The following is a 16,766-nucleotide window of genomic DNA, read 5'->3' on the forward strand; positions in this document are numbered from 1 at the left end:
CTGGCCAAGGCCATGTGGACCTGTGGTTAGGGATACAGGAGAGCCAGGGTTGTGCTAAGGCTGATGAACAGTTTAGGGAAGCTGGAAGGGTAATTCAGTAGCCTCCAAAGGCAAGATCTGAGTCAAGATATGACCACAAAAGGAGATGAAGATATTTAATGTCATTGCTCTCCTTTGATGAACTGATCATTCCTTGGGTTTCTGAACTATAGGTGGAAGGACAGAGGACTCATCTGAAGGAGTTCTAGAGTATATGCACTGTATTTAAATCACATTTGAAAGACAAACTTTGTTCTGTAGGCAGAAAGTCAAGCTTATTGCTTACCTTGTGAACACTGATCAAGAAATTTAGGAAAGAGAAATCTGGAGAGAAAAAAAAAGAGAAGCATTATTTAATGCTTAGCCTTCCAATGAAAGTTTAAACATTTTTTAAAAACAGTTCATGAGGGGGACAGCTGGGTGGCTCAGTGGATTGAGAGCCAGGCCTAGAGACGGGAGGTCCTAGGTTCAAATCCGGCCTCAGACACTTCCCAGCTGTGTGACCTTGGGCAAGTCACTTGACCCCCATTGCCTACCCTTACCAACTCTTCCACCTATAAGTCAATACACAGAAGTTAAGGGTTTAAACTAAAAAAAAACAAAAAAAAACAGTTCATGATTCTATGACTCAGTGTTATGAATTAGAACTCTCCCTTAAGTCCTGAACAACACCACCAAGAATATCACTTAACCACTGGCATCCAACGAACCACACCCAGCAAGAAAGGTTACAGGTAGAACTGTTTGGAAGAAAGCTAGAGCTTTTCAGAAAACTTCTTCAGCTAGGTGTCCAAGACCCAGATACCATTCATCCAAGGCAAGGAAGAATGCTATGGATCCCTGAGGAGCAAGTCCAACAGTTATATACACTCTGTCTTCCCAGAAACCTCATGACTATGGTCAAAGACCTTCCAAATTACTAACTTCCAAGAGTGATGGTAGGGGGAACATTTGGGAGCTAGGGCAACTGTACACATCGCTAAAAGAGTTCATTCAATAATAAAGGAGGAATTTCAAAAGGTAAAGAAACTGAGGACTGCTGGGTGACTCAGTGGATAAAGAACCAGGTCTAGAGATGGAAAATCCTAGGTTCAAATGTGGCCCCTGACACTTCCTATGGCCTGATCCTAGACAAGATACTTAACCCCTATTGTCTGGCCCTTATTGTTCTTCTGCCTTGGAACCAACTTAATATCCATTCTAAGATAGAAGATAAAGGTTTAAAAAAATGTAATGAGAATATTTATTTTGCCTCTCTCTGCCAATGACAAGCTATCTCCCACTTCCAGTTCTTCCCTTCATACTCATGATAGGTGCTTTTTGGTAAGAAACATGGCATGTAAAAACTCTAATACTCTCCTGAAAAATTGCAAAAGTCAAACAAGGAAGACACCTTGGTACTAGCCTTCCTTTTTCAAACTTTTCACTGGACCTGGCCTGAATCTCTCCTTTGTTTAGCACAGAATCCCAATCTCATCGTCAGAAGGTACTTCAGAAGAGAAATCGCTTCCACAAGGCCCACACTGATCTCATCTACCTTCAGCCCTTCAAAAACAGGAGTTTTTAACCCCCCAGAGGCTAAATAAATGTTTGCTGAATGACCACTACAAGAAGTAAACAAGCAAAATTGCTTATATAACATTTGTAAAGGAAGAGGTTGTATTGGGCTGAGTACAAATGACTTCTAGGCAGCCAGCAGTCTCCAAAGATTGGACAGGAGCTTGGGGTCTGCAGGCCTTGTTCCAAGCAGTTCCTTCATTGTGAAATTAAGCAAGCTAATCTCCTAGCCCAGAGAAAGAAGGCTCTGTGTCAGACACTTGTAGAAAGCACCAAAACTGGTATTTTCCACGAGTTGGGGACAGACCTTAGGGCAAAATGTTCCCTCTAGTTACAGTTACAGTTACAGTTACAGTGGGAGCCAGTGGGCCAAGATTATCGGCCAAAACTCCCCATCTACCAATATCAGATCAAAGTAGGAGAGGAAAGATGCCTATTAGGTCATCTAATCCCTTCCCCTGGGGCAGTACTAGTTATTTCCTTATTCTTCCAGCTTTCACGTGTTTTCTCCCATTTATCTCAGATGACCAGGTTTCCAAGCTACTTACAAGAGGTGTCACTGTTAGGGAAATGAGCCTGGGTTCATCATGTTACTTCCTAGCTTTCTGGGCCAGGTCTGGCACAGACAACAGCCTTCTCCTTCCTCCCCTTCAATGCTTCTCCTTCAATGCTTTTCCCCATCACTATCACCATTAAGCTGTTGTTCTCTGCCATAGTTTTTCCTAAATCAAATTTTAAAGTGTTGTAACTCATTTGTGTCACTCTTCTCATAACATTTATCAAACAGGTCCCCTTCTGATGAGAGAGAACAGAAGAATGATTGTTGGGGGGGGGGCAGGGTTCCTCCCACTGTCTCAGGGCCATGATGCTCTCTGATGAAATGTCTCAAAACCTTAGTAGGATTCATTAATTTTACAAGACTTCACCCTGAAGATTCCATTGAAAAGACCGATCTGTCTTTAACCGCTATATATTCCCCAGCTTTCCCTATCCTCCAGTTGGAAACGAATATTCTCTAACTTCCCAAGATTATGGGCATACCTTTTATGGCACTATGTATGTCCCTTATGGTACTTGACTGTAATGAGGTTCCTTAATAGATTGTAAACTCCCTGAGGGCAGGGAGAAGGGTTTATGAAACTGTATTTTCCTCCAGAATCTGCCTCCTCCTCTAATTTCTAGCATAGCGCCTCGAACATAGTAGATACTCAGTCAATATTTGTGGAGTTTGAAATATTTGTAATAATGGCTTTCCAAAAGTGAACACAGACCACTGATTTGTAATAGTTGTTATTTAGTGGACTATATTTTTCAAACTGAATTTCACTGTATTTCTAGCACATATATTAAAACCTCACTATAGACTCTGAATTAATCAATTAATCTCCATCAAACTACTTTCATTCTCTCTTTCCCCATCAATTTATTTTCATGACATCTCTGCCTCCATCCAAATTCCTAACAGAGAAGCATAAATTAATCTTTGGGCATGAAGCCTAGAAATGAGGCAATTTTGGAATCCAGAATTATCAGACCCTTTTCTGCTACCTGTTGGCATTTAGAGAAGTTTTTCTGTTGTCTAGGTTGTCCTTAGATGTTAGATCAGTAGATTTGTTTTGTTTTTATAATCTGGTACTGTATCAGATGAGTCACTAGAGAAATGGCTTAGTGTCTGTCTTGGGGCCTGTGCCATGATAGCCTGGACCTTGTAAGCAAATTCTGGGGATGGAATATGTGTCTAGTATAAACATACAGAATAATGCCAAACATATATCAGAACTTATATGTGCAGAGGAGCTTTTGGGTTCTCAAAATGGGTAAACACTTATTCCAATGATGCTGCCATTATTCAAAACATTTTTGGAATTCATCTCAGGAGACTGCCTCAGAGGGCAAGAACTATTTCATACTCTGATACCAAAGTGCTTCCAGAATCTGATTTTATTGGTGTAAAGCTATTCTTTCTTTAACACAGATCAACACGGAGGTAGCTTAAAATTTCACCAGTGAAACTGGACTAGAGATTTTCCCATCTGAATTTAGCTTTCTTGGTCCTTGGACAAGAGACAGTCTATTTCTGAGCTTATACTTGCAGTTCCCATTAAGCCTTTCCAGCTCAGAAGAGAGTGCAATCTTATGTTTCCCTAGTACAGCTTTTATGAACTTTATGCTATGATGAGGCTTCACAGGAGGAGATTCGAGCAGGAAGTTCTGTTAAGATGGCCCTGCCTCATCTTGAATTTACTCTGATCCAGTAAGATGAGAGCAATATGAAGCATGTTTCTAAAGTCCCATGAATAGTTCCCAGGGTTTGGTCTTGTGACAATCAATTTTAATTTGTTCCATTTGAAGAATCCTTTGTTTGGTAGGTAAACCTTTCTAAGCCATTCTACCCAGATGGAGAATACCCAGGTTTTAAATCTCTAATGGGAGAACATTTAATCCAAACTCTATCTTCAGGCAAAAGGTATTTATCCCTTTCCAGATATCATCCCTTATAATTCTTACAACAACCCTGAGAGGTAGGTGCAGTTATTACCATTTAACAGATAAGGAAACTGAAGCAGAAAAAGGTAATGTGACTTGATCACATCACTAATAAGTATGAATTTAGGCCTTCCTGATGCCAGGATTGTGGCTCTATCTTCTAGGCCATCTAGTTGTCTCAGTAGCTAGGTCCATACTTGAAGCCCTTCAAACCTGGTAGAATTTGGTAGAGTTTGGGCTCTGTTTTGTTCGAAGAGCCTTGGAGAATCCACAGTTACCACCACATCATGATGGTAAAATGATATTTTATATTTACATAGCACTTAACTATAAAAAATGTTTTATTGATGCTTTCCCCAGCAGTTTCTTCTATCAAAAGACTAAAAAATCAATTAGTCAGGTCTGACAGTGCCTGCCTCATTCCACTCCTACAGTTCACTTCTCTGCTGAGAGGCAAAAGATGTGCTTCTACCTGAAGTCATGACACTGCATGATCTGAAAAATTTCAGCTTTTTTTCTTTGTGTTATTGTGGTCTGTCATAGAAACTGTTGGATTGGTTTGGTTCTGCTTTCCTTATTCTATATTTGTTGCTATGAGTCTTCCTGCATTTATCTGAATTTCTTCTATTTATCACTTCTTATGGTACACCAGGGGCAGCGAGGCGCCCAATGGATAGAATGTGAGGCCTAGAGTCACAAGACTCATCTTCCCAAGTTCAAATCTGGCCTCAGACACTTCTTAGCTATGTGACTCTTGGCAAGTCACTTATCTCTGTTTGTTTCAGTTTCCCCATCTGTAAAATGGGAAATTCTGAAAAAGGGAAATGGCAAACTAGAAAAGGAAATGGCAAACAACTCCAGTATCTTTGCCAAGAAACTCTCAATAGGATCACAGAATCAGACATGACTAAGAAACCAAGATAGCACAATAATATTCTAGTATGTTCATATGCTGTCTTTTATTCAGTCATTTACCAGTGAACAGGCATCCATTTTGTTTTTATTTCTTTGCTGCCACAGAAAGAGCTATCAATATTTTTTTGTAGGCACAAGATCTTTCCCACTGTTTTTGACCTCCTTGCAAATTTATCATTGGGTCAAACAATGTATGATAAAGGTTAGTGACTTTTAAAAATTAACTTCAAAATTATTTTTCAGAATGATTAGTCTAATTCATAGTACCACCAACAGTATATTAATGGGTCTCTGTTTTCTCATAGTTCCTTTATTATTTTTGAAAAAAATTTCTAGCTATTATCTTCAATACCACTATCATGCAGATGGTAACCCTCCATAATTTTTTGAAGTGAATGCTATAATAAAGAATAATAAATATTAGCTTTTATATATTTATTACAGTTAAACTTATCATAAATTTAACTGCACTGTTAATGGCCAAAGTCTTTATAGTTCTGAAAGCTGGGGCCAATTAAAAATCTCTATGTGATACTGGAAAAGTTCCTTTTCCTCTATGTTGTAGGTCTGTTTCTTCTTCTTACAAGAAGTTCTAAATGTTCTACCATTCATTCCAGGGCTGAAATAGACAGTAAAAAGGAGATCTTGTCTATCCTCAGAGGATCATTCCCTTCATCCTCAACATTATCAGCAAACATTTATTAAGTGCCAATTTAATGTGTAACATTTATAAGGAGATTAAAAACATGGACCTTGCTTCCAGGAGCTCAGGCTGTTTAGCTGGGAAGATCTAGCACATATAGCCAGCATCTGCTAAGCATCAGACCAACAGAAGAAGTAGGACATGTTACCTTGATGAAGGGGTCTAGAAAGTCTTGCCTGAGATGGGATTTGAGCTGGGCCTTGAAGTCTTAGTTTCCTCATCTAAGATAGCGTTCATTCCTGAGCTTCCTACCTCACAGGACCACCCTGAGACTCCATGGAGATCATCTATTAGAAGTGCTTTGTCAGGTTTTTTTTTTATTAAGGAAGGAAAGGGAGAATTTGAATAGGTGGGGAGGAGGGATAAAGGTGAATGATAAAGAGAAGGGCAGAGGGAGGGACAACCATGTTGGTTGGGGCACTCAGAGAGGGCCAGGTGAAAGGCCCTGCTGGGCAACCTTGACTGTATCCCATAGGAAGAAGGAAAACCCTGGCAAGGGGTCTCTACAGGAGTGACAAGAGCAAATCTGCACTGAAGAAAGGCTAATGTGGTCAGGGTTTGGAAAGCTGATTGAAAGTGGACAGAAGAGCAGTCAGGCCGCGACGACACTCTGAGGTGCTGAGGTCCTGGCTAGGGCCACGGTCTTGGGGGTGACAAGGGGGAAGAGCTGAGAAGCCCGGGGGGCATCTGACAGGATGAGATGCCTGACAAGGGGTGGAGGAGGCCGCAAAGGAGCCAGCATCCTCAGGAGCTGCGGTCTGGGAGCCCAAGAGAAGGATGGGGGCAGGCCAGGTTGTTGGGGAGAGCTGTGGAGTACAGCTATAGGCAGGCTGAGTTTGAACAGATCCACCAGGCAGTCAGGAGAGCTTATGGCAGATGAGATCCTGGAGAGCTGGGCAGAGCAAAGGACACAAAGAAGCCAGGATGGAGCCTTGGTTTGGGGAATGAGAAGTCGAAGTAGGCCTGCTGGGGAAGAATAGCCCCAGCGGGCACAGTTGTAGGAGGCCAAGGGAAAGAGGGAGGCAAGAGGGCTCAAAACTGCTCAGAGGCTGAAGAAAACAGGAGAGTCCTAGGACAGCAGAGTCCTCTTTTTAATAGGAATAGACAAAATGTTACTAAATGAAGCAGTTCACTGTATTATTTCCACTACATTTCCTCTGAAATGGAACCCATCCCTCCTCTGAGAACTGAGAACTTCTGGAATTTAGCTGTGAGGATTTCTCAATCGATGAAGAGACAATAAACTCCCAAAGAAGCAGCATGCAATGCCCTGCCCTCAGCTCAGGCCTCTTGGCACTTTTTCCAGCCTTCCCAGGCTGGGGCTGGCCAGTTGGGAGGCTTTCCTGGGCTTCCTGGCATCCCTGCTCCAGAAAGGAAGAACTCCTCAAGCTAGACCTGTTTCCTTAGGGGTACCCTGATTCTACCTCATTGGGGGAGCTCATTCTCCTCCCCTTCCCCCATTGCCCCTGCAACTCAGGCTGGCTTCTCGGGAGCCTCCATGGCTACAGAGGCACTAGAGGCAGCCTGGTGGCTTGGAGGCAGGTGAATTCAAGATCCAATCCAGCATGACACAACACTGACTAGCTGTGTGACCTTCGGTGGGTCTCAGTATCCCCTAAAATGAGGATAACGGCAGCATCTTCCTCCCAGGCTTGTGGGGTACTATTTGTAAAGTGCTTTGCAGACGTGAAAGTGCTGCCAGCTACCCTGCACTGGAAAGCCCTGTGGCACCTGGGGATGGGCCTTTTCCTCACAGTCTCATGGTCCATGCAATTCCTGGGGTCTGCTAGGCTTTTTGTCCACTGGCCACTTCATGGTGCTCAGGCCAGTCCAGTAACTCCTCCCGCTACGGAAAGGCCAGAACTGTTCTATTCACTGCTCACTGAACCATCTTCAGCACAAAACCAATGAATAGGTACGGATCATCTCTCCCAGCTGAAATCTTCTCTCTTCCCTCAGGCCTGGAGCTCAGGTGCCACTAATTCCAAGGATCCTTTCAGCTAGAAATAGTCCCTCCCCTCTCAAATCTTTCCATTTCCCACTTTGATTGCTTCTTTTTACACATTACATCTTAATGTGAACTCTTATCTCCTTAGTAAATTGTAAGCTCCTTAAAGGAAGGCACTATCAGTTTCAGATGACTGGTCTAAGAGAGATGGTGGCACGGGCAACAACAGTCACCCCACCTCGTCTCTCTCCCCTCCACTCTTCTCTCCAGCTAGGAAGGGTCTGAGGCCACATTTGAACCCAGGTCTTCCCAACTAGATGCACTATTTTAGAAAGAACTCTTGACAAGCTGGAAACTGTTCTGCCAAGAAGAACAGAGTTTGATCTGCTTGGCTCCAGGGAACCAAACCAAGAGCACTGGATAGAAGCTGCGGAGAGGTTGACGGAAAGGAATACCTTTCTAACAATTTTGGCTGTCCTGAAGCATACAGCTGCCCTGTAAGGAGGGAGAGTGCCATCATGGGAGTTCTCTTACCAGAGGCTGCTGAGTCTCTGTTGGGGAGGCTGTAGAGGAGATTGCTTGTTTAGAAAGGGTTTGCCCTTACAACTGCAACATTTCATGATTCTTCTTTATTCTTTGGAACAGTATCCTTAGCACTGGGCATATACAGAAAAGAAACTAGACAAATGTGGAACTGAACTGATGTTGGAGCAAGTACCTAAGGGTGACTCCTTGACTATTGTGAAACCCAGAGATGGCAATCTTACCCCAACTTACCATCCACAGAGTCTACAATTCAACTCATTTGTTTTCCTTGGTGGACAAAAATCACAGGAAGTACATTCTTAGTCAGACACAATGCTTAAATGGTCTTTGGGGTACAGATAAATGAGGGCTGGGGTAGTCAGGAAAGGCTTGGTGGGTGGCTTAGACTAGACCTTGATGGATGGTTAGAATTGGATTGGTAGCAAAGAGGGAAGGGCATTTCTGGGAAGGGAAATAATATGAGCAAAAGTGTGGAGGTAGGAATGTTTAAATTGGAGAACTTTTTGTCAAGACAAAAGGGTTTGGTCAGATTTTGGAGGGCCTCAGGAATATAATTTGATCCTGGGTAGAAAATGAAGAACTCTGAAGATTCCTAAGCAATGGATAACAAAATTAAAGCAATATTTTAGGATTTTTATTTTTAGGACCGAGATGCGACAAAATTCCTTATCTAGTTTTAGAGAGCTTTTGGAAAAATTAATATTTACTAGAAATGAGCACTTATTTGTGCCTCAACTTGGACATGTAAAGAGCAACAGAAAACTGGGGAACAGGGCAGAAAGAACCCAAGAATGTGTGTGTACATCCAAGTCCATGCATGCACAAGTGAGTGAAGGGGTGTGTGTGTGTATAAGTGTACATTTAGGAGAGTGGTCAGAAGAAGAACAAAATACCGAAGATACTTAAGGAGAAAGCAGGATTTACATTACAGACTAAAGAATAGGGGAAAAAAGGCAGAGACATGATGTTTAAGACTTCTAACTCAGTTGGTAAGGGTAGCCTCTGTACCATCAAAGTAGTTTAACAGTGTTTTTTTTTTTTTTGACTCTGCAAGTATGAGATTTTTCTGATTCTGTGATTTTGTCCTGAGCTTTGGCTATACTCAAGTATCAACAATGTGGTTTGGGGATCCCCCTCCCAACTCTGAATGATCTCAATGGTATTTAGCTCCAGTGAGTTTTGGGCTCAAACAAAAACCATCAACACATTTCAATTTTTAATCATTTTCTCCAAGCATTGTTGTCTTTGTCCCCAGTTACATAGATTCCTAGAATTAGAGATACAGTGTTGAAAGGAATCTCCAAGATCCTCTGACTCCAAATCCAGTGTCCTTCCCACTAGACTATACTGACTTATTTCCTCTCTGGATTAAAGACGAGATTTCTAAAAGCATCAGGGTCAATCCCCCGTATGTCCAAGTATAGATAGACTCCCTGAAGAGAAAAGCAAAGAGTCCTCAGTCAAGCCTGCTGCTGAGAAAGTTTAACTTCTATAAATAATCCATTCTGTCACAACTTGACCAAAAGCCCAGGCCACCAAGATTATAAGCATACAAAAGACCCTTTTCTTAGGTAAAATGTTTATTATTACAGACAAATAATCGAATGCTAACAGGGCCATTCTTCCTAAGAAAATAGATTTCAAGTCCTATTCCCTGTATGAAATGACTTTTCTGTGGCCACAGGCTTGATCAGAATACTTGGAAGATTTTTTTATTTGTAAGATAGATTAGACTTAGTCTGGGTAGCTCCAAAAAAACAAAACAAAGACCAAAGGGTGAAAGACACAGAGATGTAGACTCAATATTGTCCAGAACATCCTAACACTGAGAGTTATTCAGAACTAAAATGGATTTCCTCATAAGCAAAGAGCTTTCTGCTCCTGGAAACATTTCGACTCATTGGGGATATTTTAGGGGATTTCATGAACTAAGTCAAGGATTGGACTAAATGTAGAGGTCTCTTCTACTTCTAAAGTTCTGTCATTCTATGTCCACAGGTCTTACTGTGGATACTCTTGTGGCCTTGAGGACTTTTGAAGTCCTGGCAAAAATCACGATACTAATGAGTATTTACTGTGCAGTTACAATATAGTAAGGAAAAAGAATGAATTCTCTCCAAGAAGTAAACTTAAACAAGCCTATTTTTTAAGAAGGTGATGCCTTGGGGCAGTTAGGTGGCTCAGTGGACACTTCCTATCCTGAGCAAGTCATTTAACTCCAATTGCCTAGCCTTTACTGATCTTCTGCCTTGGAAGCAACACTTAGTATCTATTCTAAGATAGAAAGCAAGGGTTAAAAAAAAAAGTGATACCTTCTATAAACAAGAACTCCCTCCCATCACCCAACTCCGTAAGTTCTGATGGCTGAAGGCTACCTGTGCTCCATGTAGCAGCTCAGGGGCTCCACACACGTAGTGACTGTGCCAATTTCATAAGCCGACTTCACATCTGAATCAGGGTGAGTCTGGAGTGCCTGGACAACATCAATAATATCTGTGTAGCTGTAAGAGACAAAAGAAACAGGGGACAAATGCTAACATTTCTATACCTCAATGTTTAGAGAATAATAAGCAATATGAACTAGAGCTCTTAACTGTTTCAGTCTAAGATTCTGAACTTAATAAATATGAGCACTTCCATAAACAAAGGAGAATGGAAAAGTAGGATTGTATAAGAAACCAAAGTGTTTATTGTATACAACTTGCTTTTCTTTTTAAGTATATAATAAATTCAATGTATAATTTTCAAAACTGTCCTATTTATATTTTCTCTTGGCCTTTTAATTCTCTTCAGTGCATTTTATTTCTTTAAAAAAACTTTTGATTTAATTAATTTTTTAAAACCCATATCTTCTGTCTTAGAATTAATACTGCAGATTGGTTCCAAGGCAAAAGAGCAGCAAGGGCTTGGCAATGGAGGTTAAGTGACTTGCCCATGGTCACAAAGCTAAAGTGTCTGAGGTCATATTTGAACCCAGGACCTCTTATCTCTAGACCTGGCTCTCAATCCACTGAGCTCCCTAGCTGCCCTCTCTTCAATGCTTTTTAAAATAATGCGCTAATGGTCCTCTTTTCTTTCTTTTCCTTTGACACATATCGCTTACCCCTTTTAACCTCTAATTCATCATTCCCCACCCATTCATTGGAAAGAAAACTATTGTAATAAATATATATAGTCAAACAAAATAAATTCCTACATTGTCTGTGACTAAGTACAAAGAGGGAAACGATACAGTTGTCATTAAGACTTAATTGGTTGCAGCAGATTACTGAAATAATGGAAAGGTACTTCGTTAAAATAAGAGATTAGATGGAATGGGAAGCTATGTGTGTTGAATGCTTATATATGTACATTATATATTTATATAAACCTCTGAAAGAAATTATTATGACATCTTAGAATTAACAATAAGTAGAGAAATTCTAGACAGAGATCTATAGCTAACCTAGACTTTAGAAAAGCTGACTTCAAAGAATTCAGAGAAAATATAAGTAGGATTCCATAACCTAAAATTCTGAAAACATAATCAGGTTAAGTTAGAATGAATTTTTTCCCCTAAAGACAAAATGATTCTAATGAAGAAGAAAAAAGAAGCCTAAAGAGACCATTTTGGATACTGTGGGGAGGCCATCAATCAACACAAGTATGAAAAGGATCAGTACAAGAGATTTAAGTGAGGACAGGTATCCAAAGAGGAAAACAAAAGATTGTCCCAGGCATGCATGCCCTGTGCTCAGAAGCACCGACTCTGGGTGATGAGGGACCATAGAAGTCACCTGGGCTTCTTTCTAACAGAGTCCTGTCTAGGACACAATTGCTCAGCTTTTGTCTGAAGACTTATGATAGACAGATACCTCCTGGCAGCCCATTTTATTTTGGGGCAGCTCTCATGATTAGAAAGTTTCTCCTGACTTGAAAACTTATGTCTCCCTCTCTACAGCTTCTATCCATTGCTTCTTGGGGGCTAAGAACAACTCTAATCCTTCATATCCTTGAAAACACCTTTACATCTCCTATAAGTATTCTATTTGCTAGGCTACAAGAAGCTGTTGCCAATGCCCCTTAATGCCAGAACCTTTTCTCTGTTGATTATCTCCAATTAGTCCCATGTAGACTTTATCTGGACATATTTGTACATAGTTGTTGCCTTCCTCCATTAGACTGAGAGCAGAGACTGTCTTTTTACCTTTATTCCTATGCCTAGCACTTAACACTGTAAATGCCACATAGTAGGCATGAGTTTGTTGATTGACCTTAAAGTACTATAGACATATACATAGTTGTTTATTACAGCTTCATCTTAAGGCAACTGAATTCCATTAAATCATCTAAGATAGGTTCAAGTTAAAGGTTACATACATGAATCATTAAAGAATTGAATCCAGCCTCCCATTCTACCAGACCTCACCTCTTACTTGATCCAGAAAACAGAGGCCTTCATTAATGACATTCTTCTTTCCTATGTAAACCAGACTTCAAAATACCATACTGTTCTTTTGTCCTTTGCCCCATACAGCTGAGGACATAATCCTTTCTCTTGTCAAGGCTAACCTTTCCACTTGTATCCTCGATCTCATCTCTTCTATAAGACTGCCTCTCCAGTCACCCTCATATCTACCTTAATTGCTCAATCCAATGGCCTCTCCTCAACTCTTACCCTTCTTGCCCTCTGCAGCATTTGACCTTGATGACCAGGCTTTCATCGTTCCCTCTCTTCTTCCCCTGATTTTTGTCTTTCTGGTTCTTTTTTTTTTTTAAATCCTTAACTTCTGTGTATTGGCTCCTTGGTGGAAGAGTGGTAAGGGTGGGCAATGGGGGTCAAGTGACTTGCCCAGGGTCACACAGTTGGGAAGTGTCTGAGGCCGGATTTGAACCTAGGACCTCCCGTCTCTAGGCCTGACTCTCAATCCACTGAGTTACCCAGGTTCCCCCTTTCTAGTTCTACCCATATTTGTTTACCTATTTCTCCTCAGTCTCCTCTGCAGGATCAACATCCATGTCCCATATCTCAATAGTGAGTATCTCTCTACGTCTCCATCCCTAGGCTTTTTCTCTTTTCTCTCTACATTCTTTCTCTGGTGAACTCAACCAGCTTTTTTCTGTAGGCTTTCATGACCATTTCTATGTCAACAATTTCCCTATCTAGATACCCAGTCCTAATCCCTCTCTTGGGATCCAGTAATTTGTCATCTATTGCTTGTACAGGGACCTGGCTGTCTCCTTTAAGTATCTCAAATTTACTGTGCTCAAAATATGTCTTTATCTTTCTTCTAAAACCTCCCTCCTCCACACTTCTCTTTTTCTATTGATAGCACCACCCTCTTTCCAACTGTCCAGGATTATAACCTTGAAGCCATCCCTGATTATTCCCTCTTTCAAACTCCCCCATATCTAATTGGTTACCAAATATGGTCAATTCTACCTCCATCACATGTCTCAGAGTCTTCTCTACACATATACACACATACAGTGTAGGCCCATGTCATCTCCCACTTGGACTAGTATAATAATAACATCTAACACATTCCCTGCACTAATCCATCTTTCTCACAGGTACCAAAATTAATATTCCTATAAGCACAAGACCAACCATGTCATTTAAAAATGTAAACTCAACTTGGCATATGAAGCCCTTTGCAATTTTACTTCTTTTGCTACCACACCTTTCTAGTCTAATTTCACAGAATCCTTTTTTTTTGCATACTCTACATTCCAGATAACTGGACCCCTTGTTATTGCCAAACTTGGCATCCCAGCTTCCCACCTTTGTATGGGCTATTCCTCTATGTCCTCCCACCCCCTCCCACACATTGAGAGGAATATCTTATTTTCTTCTTCCTTAGGATCCCTAGTTTACTTCAAAGCTCAGCCTATGGGCCATTTCTTATAGGAAGGAAGCCTTTCCCAATCCTTTTTATTATTACTTATTTATTCCTTCCCAAACTATAATGCATGCTCTTGTCTGTTTAGGTATTATATATTTCCCACTACTTACACACATAGAATTTAAGCCTTTTGAGGGCAGGGGCTATTTCTCATTTTGCTTTTGTATTCTTAGCACCAAGCATTATCACTTGGCACACAACAGGCGCTTAATAAATGTAATGTATTGTGGCTTGCAAGAGGTCATAATGATTGTTTAGTATTTTAAGGGATAAAGTGCTTTCCTCAAAACAACCATATAAGACAAGCAGCACAAGGGTTATTATCCTTATTTTCCAGATGAGTAAATTGTAACTTCTGGTCAAGATGGCTGCCTGAATCATCATTTCCCATATATTGACTCTAGCAAAACCCTGAAGTTGACACCAGACCAAATAACGATCAAGAAGCCCAATGAGAAACTGGTGGGTTCTTCTACATCATAATCACCTAAAAAGTAAATCAGAAGCTTGAGGGTAATAGGAAAGCTAATGCCAGCATACTCTGTGTGACCAAAGATAGGCCAGATACACATATAGCCTATGAGGCTCTGTGTTCAGAGGCAGCAAGAGTGGAGGGGCCCCAAAGTCCTAGGGCCAGAAAGCCCTCAAATAGGGACCTGAGAAGCCTCAAAGAATGGCATGAGGCAGTGTCTAGCATAGTGCCAGGGCATTCCAACCAAAGATTCTTAATACTGTGCCATAAGAATCCAGAAAGAGCTTTATTTTCCTGTATTCTGTCCAGTTTGTAAGAAGACTCAAGGTCTTCTTAGACATTGTCCTTTCTTTTGGAGGATTAACTGTCCTACTCCTAGAGCAGAAACTACAAATTATAGAGACTTCACCTAACCACAGGCATCATCTCTCAGTCTGCCCTACAGTAGGAAAAGGAGAGGAACTCATAACACATTAGGAAAGTATACTTGCAACCATTATCCTTATTTAAAGCTGGAATACCTTGTTCTTAAAATTTCTCTAAGGCCCAAACTTGTTATAAATCCCACAAGTACCTTGAGAGATTAGATTTAGAAGGAATCTTAAAAGACCATTCAGTCTAACCTCCTCCTTTTACAGACCAAGAATCTTAAGTCACAGAGAGGGCAGATGGTTTGCCCAGGATTGCATAGCTAGATTTTCTTGTATCTTTATCTTCATACATTATTCTATCTGTGAATGAAAGTGATTCCCTGTCTCCTGCATGAGGCAAAGCCACTGTTGATTTGGGCTTTCCCCTCACATTTGTGTACAAAGGAGTCAGCCTGTCACTTATCAACTTCAGCTCTCCTGAAGAGAGGAAAATCATGCTAAGCCTTCACTCCCTACTCTTCCAAAAATGCTGAGGGGTTTAAAGAGAGTGTTATGGTTTCCTCATCTCTGCAATTTGTGTATACCTGACATCTAGAACAAAGTTCAGGTCAGACCTGGGCAATGGGCTGGAACTACATTGCATTCGACTCTTGGAAGAGGGGGCCCACATTCCAGCCATCCTTTTCTCCAGATCATTTAGTTGGACAGTAAGAAGATTCTGACCTTACATTCCCCATATCTTTCTTTTGAATTCTCGCCCCTTAGAAGAATCATTCCTTTTAAATCTTAGGCCTAGGAGGTTGGCTTTGTTCCCTCTAATATTAAAAAAAAAAAAACCTTTGGAGAAAAAAGATAAAGTTTGGTATGTGAGACACTGATTCTCATTTCCTTGAACAGATTTAGACAATAAGCCGCTCAAATGAAAGTCTTTCAAACCAGCCTCCAAGGGCTTTTCAGTCATTTCAACACAATAGCTTTTCCCTCAGAGAGGAATGGGAGGGACCCCCATCAGACTGCCCTAAATTTTCAAAACATTTTCAACATTGCATTAACCTTTACTCATTCAAAAGGAAAAAAAAATCAAGTGCAAAACAGGCTTCAATCTTTCAGTCCAGACTGGCCAAGCTGGATGGAGTCAAGCCCTTTTTAGAGAGTGCCTTTTATATAAAGAAAACCAACCATCCTGGGCCCTTCCACTAGTTCTTCTGTTCTAACACTGTCAGGAGACAGATAGATAAAGTGAGTGCTTATACAGATCAGGCCCAGCAAGCACTGGGGATTCAAATAAAGGGTTCCCAAGAGGATAAACCAGGCCAGTCTTGCTGCCCCTGCCCAAAGAAGCTTCATTAGATTAAAGTACCAGAAGAGGACCCCCTTTAATTGGTCAATCAATTTATAAACACTGATGAGATACCTACTCTGTGCCAGAAATGGTGTTGAGTGCTGGGGATACAAAAGAAGGAAAATATAATCCTTGCCCTTGAGGAACTCACCATCTATCTCATGGGGGCAGGGCTTGTGAGGAAAGCTTCACCATTATCTAATTGATCAAAGGCTCCATTGACCTATCCTGTGCATCTCAACCATACTCTACTTAGAATGTACTTCTCCATCTTCTCCCCTGATCGAAGACCTTCTTGGATCCTCACCAGCCAGAAGTACTTTGCCCCACATGTTTCCTGCAGAGCTTTGCTTAGGTGTCTCCTTTGTTCAGATATCTGGTATCATACTGATTCATGTGAGTATTCCATTCCACTTAGACTGCCTGGTCCCGGAAGGCAGGGATTATGATTTTACAGCTCTCTAATGCCAAAGATAATCAATCCCATCCATATGACAGGTA

At 41.1% G+C, this 16,766-nt stretch overlaps 1 protein-coding gene across 1 annotated transcript in view; it reads right to left on the minus strand.

Moving 5' to 3' along the window:
• DNAAF9 (dynein axonemal assembly factor 9) overlaps positions 1-16,766 on the minus strand; it is a 129,836-nt gene that overhangs the window by 25,730 nt on the left and 87,340 nt on the right. Inside the window, exons 25-26 of the mRNA XM_044680921.1 lie at positions 10,571-10,696; positions 326-363 (exon numbers count right to left, since the gene is read on the minus strand). Of these exons, the coding sequence (XP_044536856.1) occupies positions 326-363; positions 10,571-10,696 (164 nt within the window). The remainder of the gene's footprint in view (positions 1-325; positions 364-10,570; positions 10,697-16,766) is intronic.

Source organism: Gracilinanus agilis, chromosome 6, assembly GCF_016433145.1.
Source record: "Gracilinanus agilis isolate LMUSP501 chromosome 6, AgileGrace, whole genome shotgun sequence".
Classification (NCBI taxonomy): Eukaryota; Metazoa; Chordata; class Mammalia; order Didelphimorphia; family Didelphidae; genus Gracilinanus; species Gracilinanus agilis.